Source organism: Corvus kubaryi, unplaced genomic scaffold, assembly GCF_017639235.1.
Source record: "Corvus kubaryi isolate FWS band 111438036 unplaced genomic scaffold, C.kubaryi_AGA036_p1.0 37130, whole genome shotgun sequence".
NCBI classification, from domain to species: Eukaryota; Metazoa; Chordata; class Aves; order Passeriformes; family Corvidae; genus Corvus; species Corvus kubaryi.
The window spans coordinates 213,391-227,882 of NW_024581033.1; the positions used below are offsets into that span (position 1 = coordinate 213,391).

The following is a 14,492-nucleotide window of genomic DNA, read 5'->3' on the forward strand; positions in this document are numbered from 1 at the left end:
GGGGGGGGCGCCGTGCCCCCGGCGCTGTCCCCGGCGCCGCGCGGAGGGAGAGCGGGGCGGCGGCGGCGAGACGGAGCCGAGCGGGGTCTCAGTGCCGCGGAGACGGAGGGATCGGCGCGTTTGGTGACGCGGGGTTCGGCGGGGCCGCCCCCCGACTCCTCCCCCCGGCGGCGAGGATGGTACGTTCCCGCTTGGCAGCGGCGGGGGCTGCAGCGCCCAGCGCGGTCCGCAGGGGGGCGCTACCCGCACCCACGGGCCCCCCCGGACCCGCGGAGATCCCACGGGATCGGGGGCGGCATCCCCGGGATCGGGGGCGGGATCCCCGGGATCAGCCCGGGAAGATGAGTGCGGGATCCCCGGGATCAGCCCGGGACGATGAGTGCGGGGATCCCCGGGATCACCCCGGGAAGATGAGTGCGGGATCCCCGGAATCACCCCGGGAAGATGAGTGCGGGATCCCCGGAATCATCCCCCCGCTGGATGCGACCCCCCGACTCGCACTCACTGGGTTCAGGAGCCCCGTGGGGGCTGGATCCCCAGGATCCCCCTGGCTGGATGCAAGGGGCCCCGGGGGCCACGGCTCTGTGCCCCGCCCGGCCGCCTCTGCTCAGCCGGGCTGAGGCCGCCCACAACTCACTGCACTGATGTGCGGGCTGGTTCTTCCCTCTGCTGCTCAGGGGTGAGAAACAGTGGGACTTTTTCCCTCCTGTCCCATTCCACAGGCTGTGTCCCCTCCTTGCTGCGGCTCGGGCTAGGGGCAAAAAGACGGGAGAGATCTGTTACTAAAGGAAAAAATAACACTCACGGCTGGGAAAACTAGAGGGCACCAGCGCCCTGGGCTGCGATTCCCAGAAACCAAATCCCGGTTTCCAGGGCGGGGCCATCCTTGTCCGGTTTGTTTAATCAGAAACATTCCCAGAATTGCCGGCAGGATGTTACGGGCCAGCGTGTCCTGCGGATTCCGATGCATTAACACAGCTCGAGCACTCTCACACCGTGAAGCCCGGGAGGGGGATTCCTTTAAGGGGACGCAGCCCTCGGGAAGCGGAGCTTTCCAGGGATCCCAAATGGCATCTCCAAGAAGTGGTACCTCCCGGCCTCACCCTGTATTTGTGGGACCCAGGAGAAACTTCCTCCAAAAAAATTCCGGGAGCAGCAACCTGCATCCCGTCGGCACCGAGAATCCAAGCCCTGGCAGTGGGGGGTGGGAGTGCCAACAGGGGTCCCGGTGCCACGTGGAGAGGACTCTGCCTTAGGGCCTGTTGTCCCAAACGCACCCCAAAATGCTCACGGTTGTCCCCAGGTGGCTGCCTGGGAGGGGGCAAGGAAAGGGACAAGATAGGGACAGGGAAAGAGGGAGGGAAGAGAAGGGGGTACAGATAGCAGGGGAAAGAAAAAGGGGGTAAAAAGGGGGCAATGAAGGGGGGCAGAGAAAGGGAGAGGGAAAGAAGTGAGGAAAAAAAGGGCAAAGAGGGGCAACGCAGGGGAAGAGGGAAGAAAGGCACAAGTAAGGGAGGAAAAAAGACGGGAAAGAATGGGGTAAAGGATAAAGGGGGGAGAGGGGGCAAAAAAGGGGACAAGGAAAGGGACAGGGAAACCAGGGGGTAAAGAAAGAAAAGGGAAAGAAAACGGTGAAGCAAAAAGGGGGCAAAGAACAGCTAAAGATGGAGACAAGGAAAGAAGCGGGCAGTGAGGGGGCAAAGAAAGAAGCGGGGAAAGGGGTAAGGAGAGGGATAGAGCAGGGAAGGAGGACAGCGGGGAGAGGAAACGTGTGCCAATGTCTTCACGAACAATTCCGTGGGTGGGGGCACGGGTGTCTTTGCAATGGGTCCCAGCGTCTGTGCTGCCTTCGGGCAGCCGGTTCGTCCCCGGGCGCGGACGGCGTGGCTGCTCAGGGAGACAGGGCTCTGCACAGGCGTGAACTCCTGACCTTGGCATGTGGGGCAGGCGGTTCGGGAAGGCTGCACCTTCCTGCTACCGCAGCCAACGGGGAAAGGAAGAGAGCAACGTGCGGCCGGGGGTTTGGGATTAAAGGAGGCTGCGTCCCCCAAAACCGAGAGAGAACCCCGCGAGCCTGTGCCCCGGTGCACTCTCTCCTTTTATTCGAATAAAGTTGGAGGAGTCCTCTGTCTCCCTTTTGGACATAAACCTCTGGCGCCGGTGGATTTTCCTGACAGCGGGTCCGGGGTTCTTCCCACGGCGGAGGAGGAGCCTCCTTCCCCCTCACAGCGGGGTCCGGAGGGGCCGCCTCTTCCCGCTCCGTCCTGAATCTCGGGGAAACGAAACCACCGCCAGTGCACCCGCCCCGCCGTGCCTCCACCTCCCGGACAACCACGTGTCCCCCAGGTGCCACCTCTGGTGTCCCCCAGCCGGAGGCATGCAGCAGTCGCTGCCGCCGTACGAGGTGCTGCCGGCGGACGTGAGCATGGAGGAGCTGCCCCGGAGCACGACGGTGATGGTGGAGGAGACGCAGCCGCCGCCCCGGGACCACCTGGTGTGGTCCCTCTTCACCACCCTGTACGGCAACTTCTGCTGCCTCGGCCTCCTGGCGTTCGTCTTCTCCGTCAAGGTGGGGAGCTCGGGGGGGCACCGGGAGGGCACCGGGGGTGGGGACGGCCCCGGGGACCCCACGGAGTCCCCGAGCTCAGGGACGCCCATAGAGCCCACTGAGCCCCCAGCCCGGGATGCCCCGTGGACCCCACTGAGCCCCCGTGGACCCCACTGAGCCCCCGGCCCCAGGGAGACCCATGGACCCCAGGGAGCCTCAGTTCAGGGGTGTCCCATGGACCCCACAGACTCCAGACCAGAGGGTGCCCCATGGACCCCACAGAGTTCCCTCTTCATGGACCACTGACCCCACAGAGTCCTGGCTGGAAGCTCTGGAGACGGCAGGGATTTGGGGGGGTCAGTGGTCCACGAAGGGGCAGTGGGCACCTCAGGGTATCCCCGGCGTTTTGGGGGGATTCAGCCCTCTCTGGCACCTCCAGCACCTCTCCCACCCTCCCGCAGCCCTGAGACCCCGGGGTGCCCCCGCCCAGCCCCACTGACTCTGCCTCTGCCTCTGCCTCCCCCCAGTCCAGGGACCGCAAAGTGCTGGGTGACTACAGCGGGGCACTGAGCTACGGCTCCACGGCCAAGTGCCTGAACATCACGGCCCTGGTGATCAACATCCTCATCGTCGTCATTGTTGTCACCGTCGTGGCCCTGATCGTCTCCGGCGCCATCGGAGGGATGCATCGCTACCCGTACGGCCCCACTTAGTCCCCTCCTTGCCGCGAGAGCTGTGCATTCCCCCTCCCCTCCGAGTTCCCCTCAGCCCTCGGAGCCGGGGAGTGTCTTCCGGTCACCAAAACTGCAGAGTGACAATCCACGTGCTCCCCCGGAGCCCGCTGGCGTGCTGTCCCTCTTCCCTCGCTGCTCGGAGCTTTTGTGGGGCCCTCGCTGGAGGTGTCTGGGGACGGACACCAGGGAGGAGCTGAGCACCCCCAACCCCGCTGTTGCCTGTTTGCTGCTTTGCTCTGGGTCTGGAGCCCCAACTGCCTCAAAATAATCCCGAGGAGAAGCACCTGGTTCAGAGAAACCTCGTTGAAATAAAGGTCTCTTTTACTTTTGCCCCATCTTGGTTTCGTATCGTAGGGAAGTGGTTTTGTGTTCCTCCGCAGCTTGGCCAGATGACAAACAATATCAGCCCGTGGGATGTGCCTGAGGGAGGGGGAAACTGTCCCTCATCACAGAGACAAAGCTCGGGGGACACACCAGGCTCCACGATCCTGGATACTGCATCCATACGGGGTGTGAAGGGTCACGCCGAGGATGCAGGTGGAACCTGATCCTTGCCGGGGTGTCACCGGGAGCACCCCCATCCTCACCGGCCCTCAGGAGGGGCTGAGGGCAAGCTGGCTTTGGTGGGGCAGGATGTGCAAAGGGCTTGAGCAGGATATGAGCTGGAATGGGATTGTGTGGGGCAGCGGGGCTGGAGAGGCTCCCAGAGGGAAGGGGCCGGCGGGTGCTGCGGGTCCATCCCAAATCCCCTCACTGGGGCTGGATTCCATGGCTCTCCCCTGCAGCCAGGCGATTTGGGATCCTGCTATGGCTCACAGCCCCCATCCTGCTTGCCTGGAGCCCGGTTTTCTTGGGAACAACTGCCCATCTGCCTGCAACGGGAAGCAGGGAATGAATTCCGTGTCTTGCTTCGCTGGCATGCGCCTTTGCTTTCGCTATTAAACTCATTCCAGCCCACCAGTTTCCTCCCATTTATGCTCCCAATTCCTTCCTCATACCACAGGGGAGGGAATTATAGCCGGAGGAAGCCACACCAAGCACCAGCCGTCCCTGTCACCCGGCTGGAAGGGCTGGCAGGGCAGCGATCCTTGCGCCTCCGGGCTGCCGCACGTGCCACCCCCTGCCCGGCTCCGGCGGAGCCTGGAGTGACCTCGGCAGGGACTTCGTGGAAAATCCTGGCCGCAGCCCATCTGGCAGAGCCTCAGCTATGCATCTGGCCTGGCTTCCCCCTTCCCCTTCGCACTCCTCACCCTCGGCAGACCCCGGTCCTCGAGGCTGGGGCCCCGCAGGGATGGGAACAAAACCCTGTTTTTCCCTCGCCCCGCGAACATCGGGCTCCTGCCAGGACACCGCACTCGTAAGATGTCTGAAATCCCACTCACAAACACAGCCGATATTTGTTGCAGGATCCCTGGCACTGAGCCTCTGGTGAATCATTTTTTGCTCGCTTTTTCCTGGAAGACACGGGCTCCTCGCTGCAAGCAGGATCTGCTGCCTGCCCGGCCCCAGGCTCGGCCTGCCCAAACCCCAGCACATCCAATGGGAACTCAGGACAGCAAACGCCATCGCTCCAAGATCCCCTCTTCCTCCTTCTCCCTGTTTTCATCAACAGCTTCCAGCACAAATCCAAAGGGCAGCCCCACACAAGCCAACATGGAAAAAAATCGACCCTTTCCCAGCCCAAAGCCTCCCTCCCTCCTGCCTGTGGCCACTCGGGGCTGCCATGGAGAGCTCCCCCCAGCCCATCTGTCACCGAAACCCGGGAAGAGAATAAAACCCCTCCAGCACGATGTTTGTAGAGGCAGAGAATCAGGCATGACTTTGTTCTGGCCAGGACGTGCCATGGAGAACATCCCATCCACACATAGCTCCTTACCTGACGTTTCCCATATCTATACAGACAAAACCCCAAAGAAATCCTCGTTCACCGGTCTTAAAATTGCACAGTTCTTAGTACTCGATCTCCTGTTGGTTCTTGATCCCTTCGCCTCCGGTGATAATTTGGTCCTCATTGTTCGCTTCTCTCACCGATCAATTTCCCAGCCCACGTGTCCCCGACCACGCCAGGGGACTGATGCTGGTTAATGTTCGCTACTGGCCGCTTCTCTCCTCTGTATCTTCTGGCTGCTCCCGATCTGTGCATGTTCAGATCATCGGGCCTCTCCCGGCGGACAAAGAAACTTCTCTTTTCCAAGAGAAACTTGAACTCCCCTCTCCCCGGGCGAAGGCGAACAAACCCCTGACTAAAGTTACATAAAAAAGATTAGAAGTCGTATCATTTCCAACATCCCCAACTCTCCTCAAGTCCCCTCAGAGCCTCCCAAGTCCCCCGAAGCCCCTCCGGGTCCCCAGAGCTGCCCTGCACCCCCGGGCTGCGCGGGATGGGGGTCCCGAGGGCCGTGCCCCCCTCCCCCTGCGGGGCGGTGCGGGGCCGGTCCCCCGCCCTGAGCGCGCTCCGTTCCCGTTCCAGGCGTTCATTCCCGGTCACGGAGCCTAGGCAGGCGGACGTGTCCGTCCCACTGCGGTCCTCCGGGCGGGGGCGGCCCCCCCCGGCCCCCGGTCCGACCCGCAGCCCCGGGACTACGTGCTCTGGTCGGTGTTCAGTGTGCTGCTGCGGTGCGCGGGAGGTGGGCTGGGCTGCCTCGGCTTCCCCGCGCTCGTCTGCTCCGTCGTGGTGAGGGGCGAACCGGGGACCCTCACCAGGCACCCCGGATCCAGTCCCGATCGGCCCCGGCACCCCCACGCAGACGGACCCCCCAGCCAGCTCCTCCCAGGACCCCCCGACTGAGCCCGGCACGGGACCCCCGGCGTTTCCCGACTCCCTCCTCAGCTCGGGACCCCCCAACCCAACCCGACCCGGGACCCCTCGACCCAGCCCGACTCGGACCTTTCCCTCACCTCGGCACCTCTCAGTCCTGTCCCCACACCCCCAGCCCTCCCTGACACCACCCCGGTCCTCACCCCTGCCCTTGGTGACACGTCCCTGGGGTCCCAGCACAACCTTGAGGCCACCCCCGGCTGGGTTGGCCCCCCAGCCTGTCCCCCACACACTGAGCCCCCCGACTGCCCCCCAGGCCCGTGACTGCAAGTTGGTGGGGGACCTGGAGTGTGCCCGGCGTCACGGCGACCGCGCCAGGATGGCGAACATCATCTGCTCCGTGGTGGTCGCCGTCGTCGTGGTGATCATCATCATCATCGTCGCCGCCATCGTCATCTCCACACACAGGACCACCCTGAGTGTGCTTCCTGGCCTGGCCCCACCCGCGGGGTGCTTCCCCCCTCCTCCTGCCCCCAAAACGGGGCGCGGGGGCGATGGGTGTGACCCCCCGTCCCCTCGCTGTCCATTCCGCGGGTGTCCCCGCACAGCCGCGGGAGGGGACGGGGCGTGGGGGGCAGCCCCCGCTCTTTGCTCTGCTCACGCCCTTCCTGGCACCTGTGACACACCTGTGGGTCACCGCTGCCCCCAGGAGAGTCCGTCCCGCCCACCCCCCTCGCTGCCACCTCTTTCACCGCGGGGCGCCGCAGAGGGTCCTCGGGCATCTTTGTGGCGTCCTCCTCCTCTCCCTCCCCTCTCTGCCTCCATCCTGCCGCGGAGCAGAGCGCTTCCAGCCCACATCCCAGGGAAGTTCCTTCCCAACACCTTGGGCACGGCAGAAAAAGGAAATTAAGGCCCCTCCGTGTGTTTTGGCTGCCCACGCCCCCCACGCTGCAGCCCCGTCTCCCCCCCGCTGCTGCGGAGTCCCGTGGATGTGGCTCTTCCACCTTCCCACATCAGCTTCCCATTTCATCCCACCGGCAGCCCAAAGGTGCTGCCGAGGGGGGCTCTGGCCTGCCCAGCACACCTGGAGGGTGGGGCTGGAGGTACCTGTGCCGGCCAGCGCCGTGGTGGTCCTCGGAGTGACCCTCCCGCGGCGTCCGAGTCACGCTGGAGCCACCCGTGCTCCTCATCCCGGGAGGAAGGCTGGCTATAAAAAGCCCGTGGCCTCGCCATCCCAGCCGTTCTCCCAGCCCGGCCCGTGGGACAACCGCACGCCTCAGGGCTGTAATTTCCCAGGTTTATATTTAGCGGAGCAGGGGTATAAAAGGGGCGCCGGCCGCGCTGCCCCGAGGCTGCCGGAGCCGCGGTGCCCCTCTCGGTGGCCATGGACACCTCGTATCCCCGGGAGGAGCGGCCGCCCCCCAAGCGGGGCTCGTCCCCCGCCGCCCCCGCGCCCCGCGACCACCTCGTCTGGGCCATCTTCAACACCCTCTACATGAACTTCTGCTGCCTGGGCTTCGTGGCGCTCGCCTTCGCCGTCAAGGTACCGGCACCGGCGGCACCCGAGCGCCCGGGGGGCTCCGGGAATCCCGCCCCACGCGGACGGCCGGGGAGGGATGCCCGCGGAGGCACAGAGCACTCGGGATAACTCCCGGGCGGGCAGATCCCCACGCTCTCCACAGGCAGGTGACACCTGCTGCTGGTGAATCCTCCCTGCTTTTCCTGCCACTGATTCCGGAGGTTGTGGGACAGCCCCGGATAACCACAGCCCCCTGCCCACCACCCGAGGAGCAGCTGCTTCATCCTAAAAAGGGCCGTGGGGGCCGTGGCACCTCCAGCCCCTCTGGCAGGAGCAGCTAGAGCTGCAGAAAGACGCAGACGAGCAGCGGCTGGAGCCAGAGAGGCTCTGGATGAAGCAGGAGGGAAAACACGAGTGGGGAAGAATGCGGGGCTGGAGGGGAGCAGGAGCAGCCTGGGACGGATGGACGGACGGACGGACGGATGGATGGATGGGTGGATGGATGGATGAATTGTGGGTTGCAAGGGGGACAAAGCCCTGGAGCACGAAGGGGCTGAGGGAAGGGGATGAGGGAAGGGGCTGAGGGAAGGGGCTCTCCCCGGCTGTTGCAGGCTCGGGATCGGAAAGTGTCCGGGGACGTGGAAGCTGCTCGGCACTTCAGCTCCAAGGCGCGCTGCTACAACGCCCTGGCCACGGCGGGCAGCGTGGTGCTGCCGCTGCTGCTCGGTGCCCTCATTGTCACCGGTGTCATCCACCTCTCCAAGCTGGCCCAGGAGTCCGTCGGCTTCTTCACCTACCAGTTCAGCGGGAGCGACGACGAGGACCAGTGAGCCAGGGGTGAAGGGCTGGCGGAACCTCCTCTGCCTCGCTGGCGGCCGCCCAAAAGGCCACCACCCCTCTCTGCCACCCCGCTGTGAGGGCAGAGTCATTTTTCTTTGTCCTGTGGGGGTTTTTTTCACCTCCCGTGACCTCACATGGAGCCCCAGCTTCCATGATCACTGTTTAGTCATTAAACGCTTCACTGAGCGCGAGTTTCTGGGTGTGGAAAGGGACAGGGGGGTGCCAAAGGGAAAACGTAAATAGGGATTTTGGGCTCTGATCGGGCTCCTGGCAGCCGGGTGACACCATCATTCCCACAGCCTTCAGGGCCACCTCTGGCCACAGGGAGCCCCAGGACCGAGGAGGGGAGGAAGCAGAGCTGCTCCCGGGCCTCGTGGGGACAGGATGAAGAAAATGGGCTGTCACCTCCCCACCCCAAAGGGGAGCTGAGACCTGCGAACTCATTACAGCAACGCAGACATCCCCAGCCAGTCCCAGCCAGGACGGGGGGGAGTTGGGATGCACCCCCACTGCTCCCTGCTCTCCCTGCCTGGGCTGGAGACGGCTCATTTTGGGACTAAAGGACCCCTTTTTTGAGGATAAACCCCCTTTACTGCCAACTAGCCCTGGCTCAGAGCTGGGCTTTATCCCAGCGCCATCCAAATCCCAATCCGGGCGCAGTGACGGGGCTGGGGACATCGTGGTCCCTTTCTCCTGCCAAGAGTTGCCTCTAATTAGGGGCCGGCGGCTCTAATGAGGCCGGAGCAGGCCCCAAGTAATTACACGGCAGCGGGAGAGTCGCTGCTCCAGCCCTAAGCAGTCCCAGATGCTTCGGGGCACGGAGCAGCCGCGGGGCTTTTTATAAACCGGGCCGAGATTCCTGGGGTCGGTTTGGCCAGGACAGACCCCGCGGGGCACGGAACGCCTTGGGCACTCCCTGCTTCCACCCGGGGCTGTCCTGCCCTCCCCGGGACAGGGATGCTGCGCAGCCCAGAGTGCGGGGCGGGGGGTGCCACGCCCGCCCTGTGCAGGCGCAGCAATTCTTGGGATTTCCGTGACACCAGCAACGCCCTGAGCAAACCCACAGCAGCTCCGGGCCCGGAAAAATGCTGCCCTTGCCACCATCTGGCAGGGTGGTTCTACAGATCACTGCCGTCCGGGCTTCCTGCAGCCCCTCAGACGCCAGGCGAGAAAGGATTTCACACCAAAACCGCTTGAAAAGAGGGGAAATAATGCAGATAAGGGTGTAAGAACACGTAAGGGATGTTGCACAACAAACAATGGGGAAGGAGCTGTGTGCTGCCAACACGGGGCTAAAAGGCTTTCGGCTGCACATCTTGGGGTAATACTCAGTGCCAAAACATCACTCATCTGGTGGAACAGCGCTGGCTGAGCCTCCACAGCCTTTGAGCCCACAGAGCAAAGCGGGGGGAAGGTGAGGAGTGGGGCAGGACACACTGGAGGGGCTGGAGTCAGGATCCTGGAGTCAGGAAGGGGCTTCCTTACAAACACAAACACCTGAGAGCACAGACAGCTCCTGGGTGTTTAGAAAACACATCTGAAATGGTCGTTTTCAGGCTGGGTTTCCTCTCCTGTGCCGAGTAAGAGATGTGTGGAGGGCAGTGGGGGGCTCTGACGCGGTGACCGCTCTGGCCATGGTGACAGCTCCAGCCACCGACCCCCGGGGCCACAGCGACAGGTGGCACACACAGTCCTGGGGGGCAAAGGCCTCCTGGCACAGCCTGGCACCCCCTCTCCACCCACTGTTACCTTTCCCCACCCCCAGCATCCCAGGTCTGCTGCTCCAAGGGGCAATGCCCGGATCAGCCAAGGTTTAGGGGGTCCTGCCGGGGGACCTCTGGATCCATCCGGGCGCTGTGGGGAAGGAGATGCTCTGCCCTGCAACACAAAACCCCTCATGTGAGATACGGGAATGGTTTCTTCCCAAATGATTTGATCCAGATCCGGGCGCCGCTGCCGTACCTTCCCTCAGGGGAAAGCGCTGTCCCGACTCCAGCACAGCTTCCAGGGCAGACGCCGGAGGGTCCCGGCAGGTCTCAGTCACTTCCATCCTGGTCTCCTCCCTGGTGATGGTCACCCCCAGTTTGTTGCCCAAGTAGGAGACGCCGGAGATGTTCAGCTTGGTGATATCGTCGGGAAAGGCGGGATCAAAGAGGAGGCCGGACCTCGTGATCCTGGAAAGGCAGGAGCACGGCGGGGTGGGAACAGCAGGAGCCACAGAGGAGCCCAGCTCGGGCTGGGGGAGCAGCCACCTCTCCAGGCATCACCACCCCAGACGAGTCCGAAAGGGTCCTCGGTGCACCCGGGGATCCCCGGGCAAATCCCGAACACCCCGATGGAGCACCTGAAGAGGAGCTACTGGGGCTGTGATTCCACAGCCCACCCCAGGGCACTCCTGTCCCATCCCAGTTCCACGGCTGGGACCTGGGGTTTCCGTAAGCTTGGATTTTATATTAAAACAAACGCAGCTCGGTTCCCTGCTCCGGTTCAGAGCCTGGCTTCAGCAGCAGCCGTGCTGGCAAAACCTCGGGAACGCCCTGCTCCTCTGGGAGCAGGTGACCCTCAGACACCCACCCCAGCTGCCATTCCCACGGGATGGAGGGCTGGGAGCCCAGCACCGCTGGTCATGCTCCCTGCCCAGAAACAACGGAGCAAGATCCCGGCTCGCTCCCTCCATCCCTGACCCAAAGCCGAGCTGCCTGGGTGGGCGTTGGCTCTGGGTGAGGAAAAACAACGGCCCCTCTTGTCTCCGACCCAAATCCCGGCGCACCAGAGTGCTGAGAGGGCTTGAGGGACCGGAGAGGGCTCGAGGGAGGCTTGGGGAGCCCCAGCGCTGCGCAGGATCCGTGTCCCGCGGCGGGACAGGCGGCAGCGTGGCCGCACGACGTCGCCGCCGCCTCTGGAATTTGGCCGGAGCCCCAAAGCCGTGGCTTGAGCCGGTGCCACGAGGGGCCCGAGCCGGCACCCACCGGGCGCCTGGAGACCTCCCAGCTCAGCCAAAGCCGAGGTTTCCAGCTGGGAATACTGCAGCTCGCACCCAGCTCTGCCAAGGAACGGGGTGGGTTTCCCAGCAGCTCTGGCCACACACAGAGAGTAAAAACACATAGTTAGGGCTGGAAGTTTTCACCGGGAACCAAAAGGCTGGATCCAGCCTCAGTTAAACCAGGAACAGGCTGAAGAGATGGTGGCTCCAGGGTGGGAACCACCACAGCTCTGAAATTACATGAGCAGCTCCGTGTTTTCCCAGGATATTTTAAAGCTGAGGCGATGCCTGCTCAGCACCTCCCTGCAGGGAGGCTCCCAGAGCCACATGTGAGCAGGGAGCCCACAGCAAGGCTGCAGGAGGTGCTCCCTCACCACATCCAAAGGAGACGGGGTGATGTTGCTGCTGAGCCGCAGAGCAGGCTTAGGGAATGGCGTTTTGCTTCCCCAAAGTGACCTGGGACCACGAGCCTCCTACCTGTTCCCGCCTTCCCTCCAGCCAGACGGGGACATTTGAAGGGGCCAGCATTGCTCGGGAGTTAAAAGTGACACAGCAGGTCTCACCTGAACCCCGTGAAGCCGAAGAGGACGACCTGCAGGAATCCACCCATCCCCGTCAAGAAGTTCACAGCTCCCGACCCATCCGAGTTCTCCACCCAGACCTGCTCCAGCACGAGAAAGAGATGATGCAGGAGCTGGTTTGGGATGCTCCGGGCGGTTTTGTGGGTTTCAATCCCATCGTCACCCGCCCGGGAGCAGGAGGGCTCTGCAGCCCCGCTGCTCACCTTGAAGGGCTCTGTGATGTTGCTGAAGCACTTCTGCAGCTGGCTCCGGGCTCTCTGCAGCTCCTTCAGCTCCAGCCAGCCCACGGCAAACATGCTCTGCCGGAGAGGGAAAGGTGGCAGCGCAGCGGAGCAGCGCCGCCTCCGCCACCCCTCCGACCCGGGGCAAACACTTCCAGGGCACGTCCCAGCTCTGCAGCGTCCCCTGGATGGGGACACCCCCCCCGGGGGTCAGTCCCAGGCTGGGCCCTGCCCTCTCCTCACCCAGGTCATGGCCGGCCCGGCCGGGTCGGTGACGGGCTCGTACATCTCCAGGTCGTTCCTCCGGACCTCGGCACTCATGGGATGCATCAGTGGGAAGCCCAGCAGGACCACGTCGGCCTGTTTCACTGGCTCACCTGGGGACAGGGCTGGTCAGACAGGGACAGTTCCCAAATTTCCTGAGTTTTTGAGCCCGCTGATGAGAAACAATCCAGTGAGGCAGGAAAACCACCCTGAGCCCAGCTCTATGCGCTGCAGCAAGAGCAGGGACTCTTCTTTTACCATTCCCAAGTCTGAACCGGTCGGAATTCTGATCCTCCCAGGATTAAAAGTATGATCCGTGGGCTGCTGCCACTGCCTCCCCGCTCACCTGGGCTGTAGCCGTCATACTCAGGGTGGTATTTCCTCTCCTCGTCAAAGGGCACTTTGATTTTCCTGGCACGGTCCTCCCACTCCTCCGGCACCGGGAGCAGCAGGTCCCGAGCCAGGGCAGCAGCAAAATTTAAGCTGGAAAGGAGGAGGAACAAGGTTTTATGTCAGGGATGGGTGACAGTGAGAGGAGGGAGGGGACAAAAGGAGCTGCAGAAAAAGCTGCTGTGGAAGAACGGGGGGCACAGATTGAGCCGGGCTAAGAGCTCCCATCACGGCGGTGGGAGCCCGTTCCCCTGGCTGCGGGCGTCTCCAGCTGGCTGACAGCACGGACACCTCACGGAATGCTGAGGGAGAAGCCCCGCTGTGAAGGGAGACCCCGCTCAGCCTCACTGGGCACTGAACAGGGCGGAGGAGCTGGGGGAGCCCCTGCTCTTCCTCCGACTGCAGAGGGGCGACAGGGAGAGGGCTGTGAGCAGAGGGAGGAAGGATGCACTCGGGAGTGCCAGGTGGAAGAGCAGGGAGCCGGGCCGTGCTTCCAGGTGCTCCCGGGAGGCTTTCCAAGCGTTACCTGCGCCGGGCCACGGCGTTGGTGAAGGCAGAGTTATCGACCTGGCTGTGGTACTCGTCTGGGGGCATGACACCTGGGGGGACAGGAGGGGACACCTCGCACCTCAGCACACCCAGGGGCTGCCGTGGCTCTGGGCCCCTCCTCGGGGACACGGCTGAAGGAAGGGGACCATCCTGCTGGCAGGGTCCCACACAGTCCTGGTGGGATGCTCAGTGGAGAACATGCGTGGTGCTGGTGCTGAAGGAGGAACAAGCTGGGATGCAGCTCTGGCTGGTGGATGCAGGCACCTCATCCTGAAGGGGACCTCCAGGTCATGGAATCCCAGGGTGGTTTGGGTTGCCCTAAAGCTCATCCAGTTCCACACCCCTGCCATGGGCAGGGACAGCTTCCACTAGACCAGGTGGCTCCAAACCTCTGCTTTCCACCCCATTCCCACGGCAGAGGTACCTCTGATGTGGTAGAGCTGCTCCTCCTCACTCCACTCCATCCTGCTGCACCAGTACTGAGCCACGGCTTCCACCAGCTCCCAGCCCCTGTCCTCCCGGAACAGCTGCTGGTCCTGGGGAAAAACAGGGCCATGAGGGAGACTCTGCCAGGCCCAAAGTCAGCAGGAGGATGGAGAGGAGCTCTGAGGAGATGGAGGAAGCAAGAGGAGAGACTGGCCTGCTTTGAGCCAAAAAGATGCTGAGAAGCCCATGGGAGCAAGGACAGAGGAGGCAGGGCTGCAGGAGGGAGCCTGTGGAGCAGCGAGAGCAGAGCTCCTCAGCGAAGGGACAGCAACAGCGTCCAGGTGTCCGGCCACTGGCCATCGGGGGCGACCCTCCCTTTACCTGCGTGGTGCAGTAATACTGCTCGAAGGCCATCAGGACATCCCCGCTGACGTGGATTTCCTGGGCTCCGTAGATCTCCTCAGGACACACCTCCCGGCCAGTGGCCGCGCTCTCCCACGGGAACTTTGCACCCTGCCGGGCGAAGCATCCATGAGCACATCCCCTTGTGCTGCGCCCCGCGGGAACAGCCCGGCATCCCCTGGGGACGGGGCTGGGGACAGGGCAGGGGACAGGGGCTGGGGACGGCGCTGGGGACAGCGTTGGGGACAGGGGCTGGGGACGGGGCTGGGGACAGCGC

At 63.6% G+C, this 14,492-nt stretch overlaps 3 protein-coding genes across 4 annotated transcripts in view; 2 read left to right on the forward strand and 1 right to left on the reverse strand.

Annotated features, from left to right (window-relative positions):
- Positions 1-37: 37 nt before the first annotated feature.
- LOC121661266 (interferon-induced transmembrane protein 3-like) lies at positions 38-3,611 on the forward strand. The gene is made up of 3 exons (XM_042021236.1): positions 38-179; positions 2,114-2,569; positions 3,076-3,611. Exons 1-3 carry the CDS (start codon positions 177-179, stop codon positions 3,259-3,261), a joined length of 645 nt encoding a protein of 214 aa, XP_041877170.1. The 5' UTR covers positions 38-176; the 3' UTR covers positions 3,262-3,611.
- A 3,566-nt stretch (positions 3,612-7,177) lies between these two features.
- Positions 7,178-8,579, forward strand: LOC121661270 (interferon-induced transmembrane protein 5-like). Its single transcript, XM_042021243.1, has 2 exons — positions 7,178-7,583; positions 8,171-8,579. Exons 1-2 carry the CDS (start codon positions 7,425-7,427, stop codon positions 8,387-8,389), a joined length of 378 nt encoding a protein of 125 aa, XP_041877177.1. The 5' UTR covers positions 7,178-7,424; the 3' UTR covers positions 8,390-8,579.
- A 1,029-nt stretch (positions 8,580-9,608) lies between these two features.
- PGGHG (protein-glucosylgalactosylhydroxylysine glucosidase) overlaps positions 9,609-14,492 on the reverse strand; it is a 9,724-nt gene continuing 4,840 nt past the window's right edge. Inside the window, exons 6-14 of one of the 2 annotated variants that reach the window (XM_042021237.1) lie at positions 14,195-14,326; positions 13,812-13,923; positions 13,365-13,437; positions 12,795-12,931; positions 12,428-12,573; positions 12,167-12,262; positions 11,946-12,043; positions 10,362-10,573; positions 9,609-10,277 (exon numbers count right to left, since the gene is read on the reverse strand). In XM_042021237.1, the coding sequence (XP_041877171.1) occupies positions 10,213-10,277; positions 10,362-10,573; positions 11,946-12,043; positions 12,167-12,262; positions 12,428-12,573; positions 12,795-12,931; positions 13,365-13,437; positions 13,812-13,923; positions 14,195-14,326 (1,071 nt within the window). In that variant the 3' untranslated portion in view covers positions 9,609-10,212. The remainder of the gene's footprint in view (positions 10,278-10,361; positions 10,574-11,945; positions 12,044-12,166; positions 12,263-12,427; positions 12,574-12,794; positions 12,932-13,364; positions 13,438-13,811; positions 13,924-14,194; positions 14,327-14,492) is intronic. The other variant, XM_042021238.1, reaches the window with a different exon arrangement.

Coding starts and splice junctions, on each gene's coding strand:
- LOC121661266 (XM_042021236.1), top strand. Junction 2,570..3,075: donor CGTTCGTCTTCTCCGTCAAG/GTGGGGAGCTCG, acceptor GCCTCCCCCCAG/TCCAGGGACCGCAAAGTGCT.
- LOC121661270 (XM_042021243.1), top strand. CDS start 7,425: ATGGACACCTCGTATCCCCGGGAGGAGCGGCCGCCCCCCAAGCGGGGC. Junction 7,584..8,170: donor CGCTCGCCTTCGCCGTCAAG/GTACCGGCACCG, acceptor CGGCTGTTGCAG/GCTCGGGATCGGAAAGTGTC.